The sequence below is a fragment of the Muntiacus reevesi genome, chromosome 8 (genome assembly GCF_963930625.1).
Source record: "Muntiacus reevesi chromosome 8, mMunRee1.1, whole genome shotgun sequence".
Lineage (NCBI taxonomy): Eukaryota > Metazoa > Chordata > Mammalia > Artiodactyla > Cervidae > Muntiacus > Muntiacus reevesi.
In genome coordinates this window covers 48,189,791-48,203,553 of record NC_089256.1, presented here as the reverse complement: position 1 = coordinate 48,203,553, position 13,763 = coordinate 48,189,791, and the positions used below count along the sequence as shown (strand labels likewise).

Below are 13,763 nucleotides of genomic sequence, written 5' to 3'. Positions count from 1 at the left end.
CTGTGTGTAATGGCGCACAGTAGGAAGTCAGAGGCTGGTTCTCCTCTTCTCCCAGCTTGCCTCCCCGGCGCTGCCCCAAGGCCGTCAGGCTTCCCTGTGTTAGTTCACACTGTGCCACCCATGTGAGCAGGCTGGGTGCCTTGGGTCTGATTCTGACGTAGAATCTTCCGTTTTTTCTCTGCACTATGGAAAGAGGCTCCTCTGCCTTCACTGGGTAGGTGTGAAAGGTAATGAAATCCCAGACATGACAAGGATTAAAGTACCTGCATTATTTTAACCGTGATGTTTAAAAAATATTAATACACCTCTTCATCACTGCTGAGTTTGCTTTAGCTTGTTGTAATGGGACTGTGGCTCCTAGCCAGGTATACAGCACCTGTCTATTTTGTGCTAAATAAGATGATCTCTCTGGGAGGAAAATGAGGCTGACAAAGATAAGGGTGGTTGTCCAGAAGGAAAAGAAAGAACCCTGCCTCATTTTTGGTCACTGCTGGGAGGTCCCAGGAGGAGCCTTTGGCCCATCCTCCTACTGTCCAGATGGGAATGAGGCCACTGGGTTCATGTGAGCTCATCGAGGTCACAGGGCTTCTGAGGGCAGAGCCAGCTCACAGTTGGTCTTTCACACTCGGCTTGGCTCTCTGTCACCTGGGGGCCAAGGAACAGCGGGAGTCCGAGGCCTGACAGCTCATCAACTTGTTCTGCTATAGAATGATGGGGTACAGACCTGCCAGTCAACCGTGGCCTGCATCCTGGGGTTGGACTGCCCCACCCCAGAAAATCTCTGTGTTTTCCTCTGTAAGAAGCAAATGATACATTTCTATATGTTTATATGAAATGATATGTTTATGTATATTTATATGAAATACGCTAGAGGAGAAAAGAGTACTGGCAGTGCCCCCAGACAATCTGGGGAGGCTTCGTGATGACCATTCTCTGTCCTTGGGGACAGTTCCCTGGGGGAGCCCTCAGGCTGAGGAGGGTGGAGTGGAATGGGGTTGAGTGATGTCAGGTGGCAGCCCTGTTCCGCTTGGGTTTCTTGCAGGTGGTTTCTGTACATCGTCTTTGTCTTCCTGCTCGGCGCCATCTGCACCCGAGAGGCCCTTCGCTATGACTTCCTGATTGCGGAAAAGGTGGGTGAGTCCTGCAGCCTGGTGGGCTCAGGCTGCAGTTCGTTGATCAGCTCTGAGCAGCAATGGCTGCCTCCCCTTTGCATCCTGGCTGGGGAATCCACGTAGTCGCGGGCCCAGGACTGCAGTACAAGGGCCAAAACCGTGGGACAGGTACAGGTCCTTCCTATGTATACCTAGACCTGGGTAACCACATCAGAGAAGACACATGCATGCAGGTGCTAAATAATGGGGACACGGGCAACCCTGCATGTCAAAAATCAGAGCAGAAACAAAGAATTTGGTCACATGAGATCCCCAGCTCCAACAATCCTTCATTGTTGCCAATAGCCTCCCTTCCACTATGAGCAGAAAGCTACTCACAAGAAACTGGTAAGAAGGAGGAGGCTGATGGATAAAAAGAGGGCAGGAAGCCCAGCGCCAAGGTGAGGGGTGGTGGGAGGCAGGGCCGGAGGCCCCTTGTCCTCTATGGTTCCCCAGGGGATGGCCCGATGGATTTGGATACTGCATCTTTGTTTTCCTGAGCACTACACCAGCCCAGAGATGATTAGCCAAGTCCTCATGTTCCACAGCCTCTGAACGGGCTGGAGGTCATGTGACAGTCAAGGACACTCACTTGGCATCTCTAGAACCCAGGAGATTAAGACTTCCAGACATTTTGCTGGAAATCCCCCAAAACTCCTCTCTTCCCTTAAGTTCCCTGGGGGAAAGTGGACCCTGAGATTCCTGTCATGTATCAGAAAGACATGCCAGGCCAGGGAGGTGTCCTTACTCAGTTAACTCCTGAGTATCACTGCTCTTGTTGCAGAAAAAGCACCTTTTTCTCTGGTGTGAGGTTTTGCAAAGCTGCCTTGCAGGTACATAGAGGGGTGCTGCTTGGGGCAGCCTGGGGCTAGAAGTGCTGAACTTACATTTTAGAGCAGTATTTGGGCTGGCTTTTCACATTGGTGCAGGTTTCTTTTTCAGGTGTGTAGACACTAGTGTCAAGGTGATATTTCTTTTCAGGGGTGGAAAGGTGTCTTGGCCTTACCTTGCAAGGTTTGCAAGGGGGAGCAGTTCAGGGAGTGAGAGCACTGACATCCACTTCCCAGGGCCCAGGGTCTTAGACCCCCCAGGTGAGCAGGGTTTACTCTCAGGGAAGGAGTCAGTGTCCCTCATTTATATGTCTGTGCTTGCTGCTGCCATCTCACGTCTCGTCTCCCAGGGGCCTCTTCTCTAACTGTGGAATGAAAAGCTGGGCCTGGACTGAGGGAGCGGCCAGCTGCTGTCCACACCATGCCAGCAAGCTCTGCCCCTTCTTGAGCCGGTTCTTTCTTGTGGATTCCCCCACAGAGGCCCTTTCAACCATCAGAGACTCTGATCTGGATGAAAAGAGTCAAATGATCCCCTGGGTGGGGCCCCTCTCTCCACACCTTCCCCTGTTTTGCAGGGAAGCCAAGAATAGGTGTTAGTGAGGGGGCAGCATGTGTCCCAGGAAGGCCCCAAGTAAGAGAGTGAGAACAGCTTTCACCAGCAGCCGGGGGAGATCCACCAGCATCCCCAGGGAGACTTCGTGGGTGGAGATTCCACCTCTAATAATAGACTTATGCATGGAGGTTGGGGGTGGGGGGACTTGTTTGAAAGGCCACCTGTCCCCAGCAGTAAAACAGACAGGCAGGCCAGCACTTCTCTGGTGGCTGGGGCGCCTGCTAAACCCTACCTGGCGACAGCCTGTGGGCAGGTCACTGTGCACCCACCAGGTGAGAGGTGGAAGATGGGTTTTTGGAGAGGACACAAGAGTGTTTCCTGGAACAGGCAGTTGTGAAACCTATGCAAGAAAGAAAAGATAGTATCCTTGGTTGTCAGTAGCAATCAGAGGCCATTGCCACAAGTGCGGGAACAGGGACAGAACCGCTCGGGGCAACTCCACAATAGCGGCTCCCTGGTGTGCTGCCCACCCCACCCCGCCCTGGGGTCCCACAAAGAGAGGACCAAGTGAGACTCCCGCTGAAAGCCATGAACCCCGGCTTTTCCTTCTTGCCCTCCTTGGGACTGACTGGGCTGCAGTAGCTGGGACTATACTTAGGGAGTTGGGCCGCAGGCAGCTGTACTCTCGGCACCTGGAGGAGGGAAGCGTGCGGCATGAGAGGCTGGCTGGTGCGCGTGCCTCACGTGGTCTCTTGACACCCCCGCCACCCTGATGTGGTGTTTAATAAACCGTTCGTCTGCCCTCCCCCGTCTTAGCTGTGGCTGGGTCCTGAGCCGGCCCATCTCTGAGCTCTCCTGGGCCCCAAGAAGGCAAGGCCTCTTCCTGCTGGTCTGTGTGCCCTGAGGGTCTCGCCTGGACCCAGACTTGTGGCCTCCGCCGTTTGACGCTCCTCCTCAGAGGAGAGACAAACACCTCTGAGCACTTCCTTCTCTTTCTCTCAGTCCTTTTCTGCCAGAACAATTATCCTCAGCGGCTGCCGGCTGCCCTGGATTCCTTTCCACTGACCTGCAGCTGGTCAGTTCATCTGTTTCTTTCTGGGTTTCCTGCCGCTCCTCTGATCTATTTCTAATTATTTGGCTTCCCAGCCCATGGTTTCTCTCAGAAGTTTCTTTTCACTTTTTATCCCTACCCCAGAGGAACTTTTTCCTGGCTGTCGGGTGTTAAGCTTTCTAAAAAATCTTGACTATGTCACAGTGACTCTGAGGTAATCTGTGGGAGGCACAACACCTGGGGCATGGTTGATGCTTACTACATCTTGATTCCCCGACACGCTCCTATGGGCTTTCCAGGTGGCGCTAGTGGTGAAGAGTCCACTTCCTAACGCAGGAGCAAGAGACATGGGTTTGATCCCTGGGTTGGAAAGATCCCCTGAAGTAGGAAATGGCAGGCCACTCCAGTATTCTTGCCTGGAAAATTCCATGGACAGAGGAGCTTACTGGGCTACAATCCGTGGGGTCGCAAAGAGTTGGTCAGAACTGAACGACTGGACACAGACACACTCCTATGGGGATACCTTTACAGACAGTACACATTTTCAGGTGGGGACATTTTTTTCCCCTATTAATCCACATGTTAAACTGAATAGGAAAAGCCCCCAAAGTGTCAATCTCAATATTATTCAGTTATAGAAAAAGGAATTGTATCAACAGCAGGTATTATTAGGGCTAAAATGAAATAGACTGATTAATTGTTTCACAGTAAGCTTATATGAAGCCCAAAAAGAAGTGTTTATTACACATCAAAAAGATCAAATATTTTAGGAGCCCTGGAGCTTACTAACTAGAAGAATAAAAACAGATTAATAGGAGGAGTATCTTCAAAGCATGCCTGTGAAAAATGAGCCATGGCCCAGGGAAAACTCTCATCACTCTTGGATTTGACAGTCACAGTTCACAAGCTGCACATGGAGTGAGACAGGGCTTGTAGCTGGGGGCGAGCCTGGCCCAGCACAGCCACCCAGCCCCGCCTGCCTGTCCTCTGCTCTCTGTCCTGGACACAGCTCTGCCTCTCGGGAAGTGAAGCCAATCATGTTTCCTTGTGGTGGTTGTAGTGGTTTAGTCACTAAGTTGTGCCCGACTCTTGCGATTCCATGGACAGAGGAGCCTGGCAGGCTACAGTCCATGAGATTCTCCAAGCAAGAATACTGGAACAGGTTGCCATTTCCTTCTCCAGGGGATCTTCCCAACCCAGGAATCGAACCCAGGTCTCCTGCATTGTAGGCAGATTCTTTACCAACTGAGCTACAAGGGAAGCCCACATGTTTGCTTGTGGAAAGTGGCTATCAAGTGAGAGAAAAACTTTGTTTGAAAGTGGAGATGTTGGTCACCTTGTGGGATGAGGACAGTATTAGAAAACTCATGCCTGCAGAGAGAGGGAACTGGTTGGGATTGTAAAGGGGTAAAGGTGTCAGGATGTACTCCTCAGTAGTGTCAAAGGGCCACAGGAATTGGATGAGGCAGAATGAGTACTTTGGAAATGACCTTCTTAAACCCAGTTCTTCAAGAGAAGGGAGTGGCCAGTGGGGTGGTGGGATCTTTCAGTGACTGGAGTTCCCATGGGAGCTGGGATCAAATACCAGGAACAGAGAGACAAGTTAGTGCTTTTCATCAATAGTTACTGAAAAAGAAATTAGGGTAGTTCACACCCCAGGTAATAGATTAGAAAGACAGCATTTTGTGATGACCCACACAAGCAGATGATAGAAGGGCACCTTTTGGGTTTTCCTAAAGAACTTTTGACATATATCTGCACAAATAAATTCTCACTTCCACCTTCACTGGCACAAGTAGTTAAGTTTACAGTCCTAGATAAATAGAGGAAGTGATTTATCTACAAGGCTGGGAGCAGCACCTTGGAGCTTACTGTTGTACCTGTAAAGCTTTGCTCTATGCCAGGTGTCTATGCTGTCCTCAGGCAGTGCTCCCTCCAAGGGTAGATGGGTGACAAGGAAGGGGCAGGACTCAGGTGGGAGAGAGAGAGAATGGAGTTGTTATATTCAACCACAAGGACCAAAGTTTCGTTTCTTTTTCAGAAAATTGGTTGAATAACAGTTTTACATAAAAGAGTGGCAAATGGACAGTCCATTTAAATGCAGTTGACACACCAGACAAAGCTTCCTACACCTAGATGGTCATCCCTCTGGCCCTTGGCCCCAGGGCTCTGCAGCAGTCCTGGGGAGTGTTTGTAGGAAGGCTGGCCAGGATGGAGGTCACCGTATCCATCCACATGTTGCCAGAGACTCGTTAAGTTCCCAAGGTTAGTTCCAACACTGAACCACACCAGCCTGGGCCATTTCCTTCCCACTCACGTTCACTGTAAATGGGTAGGCTATACATGGAAAAGAACTTTTTACACTCAAATGTATGTAACCTTTTGGATAAGAAGCAGTAAACTTTCTGCAAGGAGATACCATGCCTGCCTGTGATGGAGAGTTCTCTGAGGGGAGCATGCATGGAAGCTAGGGAACAATGCCCAGTGGCTTGCACCCTGACTTCACCTTAGAATCACCTGGAGGGCTTTTGGAAAAATCAACTATGTCTGAGTCCCACTCTGTAACAATTAGAGCAGAATCTCAGGATGACTTGTGTGTATAATCAGAGTGGAAGCTTTTTATAAAATTTTATTACAGAGTTCTTTTTAAAAAAAAAAAGTCAACAGATAGAAGGCGGAAACAAAGGATATAGATGAATGATTGCATCTCAGAATGAGTCAGGGGTTTGATACTGGGACCAGTTTATCTAACAATTTTATAAGACATCCAGGACACCAATTACAGTGGAGTTGTGAAGTACTTATTACCCCAGCCAACAGTACTTGCTGAATGCTGTGTGCCAGACTCCGTGTGGTGGGGAGGGCCAAGATGCAGGAGACTTAGAAGCTTATGGCATGCTGGCAAGAGGGGCCATGAGTGTAATTAACCACAGGGTAGATGACCTGCCATTAGAATACACAAATAAAGCAAGGGAATATTATATGACATTACTTTCTTCTAGTAATAAAGTGGTAAATAGAATAGGGTGGGATAGACATAAATTCATGACACTGAAGAAAATAAGGGAGATTCACTGGGGATAAAGATGAAGTAATGCATTTAAGGAGAACTAATCTGCACTGAATTAAGGAAAAGGTAGGCGCTTATCCAAAAAACTTCTGATCTCCCTGACCGTTTGAGGGTTATTCACTTATGTGAGGTCTTGAAGGGAGTGATCCCCATTTATTATTATAGGACCCCAAATGACCAGACTCTTATTTGCCTTTCCCTTTGTGCCCCTGGTAGGGTGTGTGACTTAGGCTGGGCCCACCAGATGCTTCAAATGTCATGAATGATGCAAAGGTAAAGTGATGGTGAGAATTCATCTTTGGGGCAGCAGGTGCTGGTAGCATCTTGGTCAGACTGCCCCTGTTCAGGACTCTGGGTGTGCTGCTAGCTTTGGGTCTTGCCTTTTTCCAAGCCTCATCTTTCAGCCTTCTGATGATTCTGTGACCCTCCAGTATCCTATAAACACATGCTTAAAAAATATTTCCTGTCAAGAATCCTGGCTGATACAGATTTTTGGTGCTAGTTTATGGCCAGTGTTCAGTATAGCTTGATGCACTGTAAAAAAAAAAAAAGGAAGCAAAAACTGGGGTGAGGACCTTCTTCATGGAGAAGAGTATAAGGGACAAAACAGAAAATGAAATCTAATGCAGCTGTAACAGCTGGACAAATGAGCCCTTAAAATACACGGTTCAGGCCAGTTGCCTAAAGAGAGAGACTTTCCTGTGGCTGTAGATGAAGTTCAGCTCGGGAGGGGGCGGTGGACTCGTGGACTCACGACAGACAGTGGGGGACACAGCTGCCAGCAGCAGCACTGGTCTTTGCCAGGGGGCCCCGTGCAGAGCCGCTCTGCCCTCTCTCCTCCTGTCCACTGGTGCCTGTGGGCCATGTGGCTCTCACTCTCGCATTTAACACTTTCGTCTCTGTATTGGCACCGAGTGGACCAGGTTGAACTAGACAGGAGCCCCATGGATGTGAAGCCAGTGGGGGAAATAGTGTGTCTGCTGCTCCCCAACCTCACACTGAGGTGCAGCAGAGCCCTGAGGAGCACCCACTCATGTCAGGGGCTGGAGGGTGGGCTCATGGAGGAGGGGAGGTTTGTGCTGAGTCTTGAAGGACAATTGGGAGTTTAAGAGACAGTGAGTGGCTTAGGGATGTGGACAGAGGGTTCCAGCAAGCAGGGAAATCATGCTGATGGATTCTGAGTGTGCAGGGTGTGGGACTGGAAGTGTCACAGACCAAGAAGGGCCAGGTATGTCAGGGCAGTGGGGAGCCTTTGATCTTCTTATGGCAGGGACATTCATTATGACCAGTGTGCATGTAGGTCATGCTGGCAGAGGCCTGGGGACAGAGCTTAGCTCTTAGTGTTGTTGCTGGCAGTGGTTCGCAAAGGACAGTCCCCAGGTCATCAGCATCAGTATCACCTGGGCCCTTGTTAGACCATGGAGAAGGGAATGGCAACCCACTCCAGTGTTCTTGCCTGGAAGATCCCATGGACAGAGGAGCCTGGTGGGCTACAGTCCAGACGGTGGCACGGAGTTAGACATGACTGAAGCAGCTGAGCATGCACACACTTGTTAGAAATCCACATTTGGGGCCATATACCAGACCTGCTGAATCAAGAAACTGTGAGGTAAGACCCAGAAAATCTGTGTTTTAACAAGCACTCTGGATGAATCAGACACAGTCAGTTTGAGAAGCTCTGTGTAGTCTATACAAGAAGTGATGGTGGGTCAAACTGAAATGGTGGCAGTGCCAAGGAGGTGGGGTGGGTCTGAGGTACTGGGAATATATCTAAGATGTCGAATCTGGAGGATTTATGATCAGATGGGGTGTGGGCGGGTGGGTACCAGAAGAGCAGAAGGGAGCAGAAGCAGATTCTGATGTTGAGTAATGAAACTGCTTCCTCACACAGGTGTCCCTAGTGGGTGTCCTGTTCCTTTTGGGCTTGTACATCTCATCCCTGGCCTCCTGTATGGGAGGCCTCTATGGAGCCCCCCGGATCCTGCAATGCATCGCCCAGGAGAAAGTGATCCCCGCGCTGGCCTGTTTGGGGCAAGGGGTGAGTGACCTTTTCTTTGAGAAATGTACATTTTTGCTGATCAACTGACTGTTGGCCAATAAATTGCTTAAACCTTTCTGATAAGAGCCGCTGGTCTGGTTTTGGTAGGGAGAAACAAGCCTGCACCCTGTCCTCTGGCTTCTTTAGTCTGGGGCTGCTGACAAAGCATCTGTCAATGTCATAACCACCCAGAGCACTTCGGCACTGGGTTAGTTAATGGTCACAATAGCACCATGGACCCTGCCACGGCAGAGAGAGGTGGTGCCACAACCTTTAGTAAAAATAAATTCCGGATCCTCCAAGTTTAGCCTAGACAGAAGAACCTCTTGGTGAGGAGGGGGACCTGGTCCTTGCAGCTCTAACTCTGTCCTGGAGATTCACCTCCCCTTTGGGGTCGCTTTATGCTGAATTCTCACACTTCTGGTCTCTGGGCTCACTGTTAATCCTCATAGCCCTAACCCTAACTGATACAACTTGGTGGAGTCAAATCAAATGAGACATTCCTAAAACTGAATGGGTGACAAGAGAAGGAAGCCGAGAGAACCCCACTTCCCGATAATGTGTTTTGCAAGCTGTCAGTCAGTTCAGTTCAGTCGCTCAGTCGTGTCCAACTCTTTGTGACCCCATGAATCGCAGCACGCCAGGCCTCCCTGTCCATCACCAACTCCCGGAGTCCACCCAAACCCGTGTTGCAAGCTGTAGTTGATTTCTATGTTGTGGAAACACAACAGGGATCCTCCCTACCCCAGTCCCATCCCTAGTCCCACTCTTGTTTGATGCCACGTAGGAACAAGTCATCTTTAATTCCTCCCTTTACCTTCCTCTGCCTCTTATCCACCAGTCAGCATGGATGGGTAGGACAAGTGACTATCATCTCTAGTAACTTTCATGTGGTATGTGCCTTTTATTTTATTTTAATTTATTTATTTTAGGTAACATGGGTTGTTGTGTTGTTCAGTCACTTAGTTGTATCTGACTCTTTGTGAGCCCCTGGACTTAGCCAGCCAGGCTCCTCTGTCCATGGAATTCTCCAGGCAAGAATACTGGAAGGGGTTGCCGTTTCCTTCTCCAAGATAATGTGTGTACAGGACTCAAAACTAAAAAGATACCCTGAGAATTTTTGCTTCTGTCATGAGTCTTTCTACTTTTTCATCACCCGTACCCACGCCCTATCATAGCTGGTTTTATTAGTTTTTCATGAATCCTTCTCTCTCTTTACAGAGAGAGTAGAGGTAGTGTTCTGTGTACATTGTTCTTTGCCTTGCTTTTCTTCATTTAATATAGCTTGGAAATCTATCTTTTTGTATGAATATAGAAAGAACTTTCTCATTCTTTTCCCATCATGTGGATATACCATAGTTTATTAACCAGTTCCCTATAGATAGTACAGCTTCCAGTAAACGGTGCTACAAAGGATACTCTGTGTGTGTGTGTGTGTGTGTTTACAATTTTATACATATGCAGATACATTTCCTGAGTTTGCTGGTCAAAGGGTAAGTACATTTTAATAATAATAGATATTGCCAAAACACCTTCCATGGGAGCTGTATCATTTTGTATTTCTACCAGTAATGTATGAAAGTTCTGTCTTCCTGCAGCCAGCATGACTGTTAGACCTGGGCCAAGGACCTTGCTTTATAGAACTCTGTTCTGGTCTCTGGGAGACTCATGAGGTCAAGGGGACATGCCCTTAGCCTGTGGGCTTACATAAACAGATGGTGACCACATCTGGCCTAGGGACCATGGTTTGCCAGCTCTGGATTACCTCCTCCATATGTATCTCTAAACAAAACAGTTCAGTTTTGCCTGCTTTTTAAACTTTATATAAATATGGCATGCTTTTCAGGCATCATTATGTTTATGTGAGTCATCCATGTTTTTGCTGATAGCAGCGGCTTGTTTATTATCATCTCTCTATAGCATTTCCTCATTTGCTGCAGTTTCTTTACTAATCCTGCTGTCATGGTATGTCCCTGTTTGGGACTGTTACGGACAGTGCAGTGAACATTCTTGTAGTAGACTGGTTCACGTGTGGAGTTCTTCCAGACCTGTTAGTGAAATTGCTCAGTTGTAAGTTGTGTATATCTTTGCTTAGTAGGTAACAGTGAACTCTTTCTCCAAAGTAGTTGTGTTAATTTAAACTCCTGTCAGCAGTTGGTAAGTGTTCTCATTCTTCTGTGTTCTTGCCAATACTTGATATCATCAGATGTTTTAATTTTTGCCAATCTGGTGGGTGTTTAATGGTATCTCACTACAGTCTTAATTTGCATTTCCCTGATTACTAATGAGGTTGGGCATCTTTCATATGTTTAATAGACATCCTTTTGCACATTGTCTTTAGTGGGTTGTCTGTCTTCTAATTATTTTGTAGGGATTCTTGTACATTCTGAATTGCTCTTTGCCAGTTACATGTGTTAACAAATATCTTTTCCCATTCTGTGACTTGACTTTTCTTTGTGCTGTCTTTTGGTAACAAAAGTCCATGTGTGACTGTTTTATCACTTTACAACCCACCCTTATCAAAGTCCTTCCTGGATCACTAGCACATCCTACAGTTTACCTAAGACCTCCTTCCACTTATTTCAGACCCTCCTTTTATTTTGTTAGTTTTTGACAATTTACTTTATTCTTGATAGTTTTATTGTTAGAGTATGCTAAATAGCATACTCCAGTACTCTTGCCTGGAAAATCCCATGGATAGAGGAGCCTGGTGGGCTGCAGTCCATGGCATCACTAGGAGTCGGACGCGACTGAGCAGCTTCACTTTCACTTTTCACTTTCATGCACTGGAGAAAGAAATGGCAACCCACTCCAGTGTTTTTGCCTGGAGAATCCCAGGGGCGGGGGAGCCTCGTGGGCTGCTGTCTATGGGGTCGCACAGAGTCAGACATGACTGAAGTGACTTAGCAGCAGCAGTTCAGCAGCATGCTAAATAGCTGTAGTAAGTATATCCAAAATGTAATTTTCAAAAACAATGAAATGTATCTTTACTCCTTTTTTGAAAAAAAAAATTTACTCTGGATTCTAGGAAAGGTGTTTCAGATCAATAGGGCCTCTGATCCTCAGAGCAGGCCAGTGATGACTTTTCTACCTCCATCCTGTGAAGGTTGAACTCTGTTCCAATTCTCAGTAAGGGGGATGCACTTGGAGGAACATATCTGGGAGGTTCACAGATCAGGTCTGGATGTAGCTGACACTCTTGTTCTTCCCATCACAGTGCTGGCATAAAGGAAGTGGGTGCAGTGGTTAGGTCATGTGTCTATCCTGAGAGTAAGGCTGACAATGTTTCCTGAAGAAGAATGAGGGAATGAGAGGAGTCATCAAGAATTGTGCTTACTGAGTAACTACAAGGATGAAATGGGTACTTTCTTAAGTGGAGAATCTGCAGAGTAGATTGGGAAGCAGGACATCAAGGGTTTAGCAGTTTGGTTTTGGAAATATTTGGTTTGAGATCCTATTAGATATCAACTGCAAATGTTGAGTAGACAGTTGACTAAGTATAGATTTCAGGGGATCATTTCAACCTTGAGTTTCAAATTTGGGAGCTAAGAGTATTAAACTGGTTTTCAAGGCCATGAGCCTGATTGAGGTCCTAGAGAAAGAAGATAGGTAGAGAAGAGAAGGAGTCTGAGGATGGAGCTGGAGATTGCTCTGAATGCAGAATTCAGAAATGTGGAGTGGCCAGTGACAGAGACTAAGGAGCAGTCAATGACATGGGGACCAATAAGAGAAGTAAGGAGACCAGGGAGTAACCAGCTGGGTCAAAGGCAATCCTCAGGTCAAGGAAGGTGAGGACTTGGAAGCACTGTTGCTTTTGGCCCAAGAACCATGTCAGGGACTGTGAGGAATAGTTTCTGTGGAGTGACAGGTCACAGTACATGGAGTTAGCACATTTTCTCCACTTCTGTCTTTCTGAAGGTCACCCATACTCACCCCCATTAGTAACAGATGTGCATAAATGTGTTCATGTTTAGTATTAGAATCTCCCTACCTCAGTCACCAATGAATCTGCTGTGTCTTCCGGAGTCTGCCACTCCCCTTGAGGTTGTTTTCTCCATTAAAGTTTGGGAAGAATAAATCTTGTACCTCTTCGATTTCCAAAGCTGACTTTAAAACCCACTGAAAGACAAAAAGAGAAATATTTGTGAAGTTCATGTTCTATAGTATTGTCCCATATTAATAGTTACTCTGGATTGGACATCATTATCCCAAGCTTGTAGATGAACTGTTATTAACACACCAAGAAGCACATGGGAGAAGTGACTGAGCCAATTTGAGTTGTGTTTCTATCATGTAATGTGATTTTCTTCCATGAAATTTCATGGTCCTGCATGTTCGTTTTGTTTCTGCAGAAAGGGCCAAATAAAACGCCTGTAGCTGCCATCTGCCTGACCAGCTTGGTGACCATGGCCTTTGTCCTCGTGGGTCAGGTGAACATCCTGGCCCCCATCGTCACCATCAACTTCCTGCTGACATACATCACAGTGGACTACTCTTACTTCTCCCTGTCCATGGGTGCCTGTAGCCTCTCGGAGGGGCCTGAGTCAGTACCCGGGGAGGGCCTGGGTGCTCTCCACTGCTCTGAGCCCCTGCTTCTGGAAAAGGCTCCCAGTTATGGCTCTCAGGGCATTGCCCAGAGCCCCGCTGAGGGCACTCTGCTAGAATTCACCAAGGACATGGATCATCTCCTCCAGCTAACCAGGAAGCTTGAGAGTAGCCAGCCCAGGGGAGGAGAGAGCCATGGGATCCTAGAGAATCAGAAGGGGAAGACCAAGAAGGCCAGCAAGCAAACCCTTCAAGAGAGCTTCCTTTTGGACCTCAGGTCCCCTGCTTCCTTCCCTCCTGGGGACACTGATGGATGGCCTACTGCCTCCTGGGAGGGGCAGGGGCCCTACGGGAACGCTCAGAGTCCCAGAAGTGAAGGGGATCAGCCTAGGGGAGCCTATGGAGCAAAACTCATCCCTGAGCCAAGTAACCAGCCCAGGCCAAGCAGAGAAGGTGGGTGCTTTGCAGTCACACCAAGGCCCCCTAATTTGGGAGTTATCACAACCCTCTTTCAAATCCTTAGGT

The 13,763-nt window shown here is 47.9% G+C and overlaps 1 protein-coding gene across 1 annotated transcript in view; it reads left to right on the top strand.

Moving 5' to 3' along the window:
• The window catches only part of SLC12A8 (solute carrier family 12 member 8), a 129,664-nt gene that overhangs the window by 92,195 nt on the left and 23,706 nt on the right, over positions 1-13,763 (top strand). Inside the window, exons 7-9 of the mRNA XM_065943302.1 lie at positions 1,043-1,130; positions 8,547-8,693; positions 13,046-13,691. Of these exons, the coding sequence (XP_065799374.1) occupies positions 1,043-1,130; positions 8,547-8,693; positions 13,046-13,691 (881 nt within the window). The remainder of the gene's footprint in view (positions 1-1,042; positions 1,131-8,546; positions 8,694-13,045; positions 13,692-13,763) is intronic.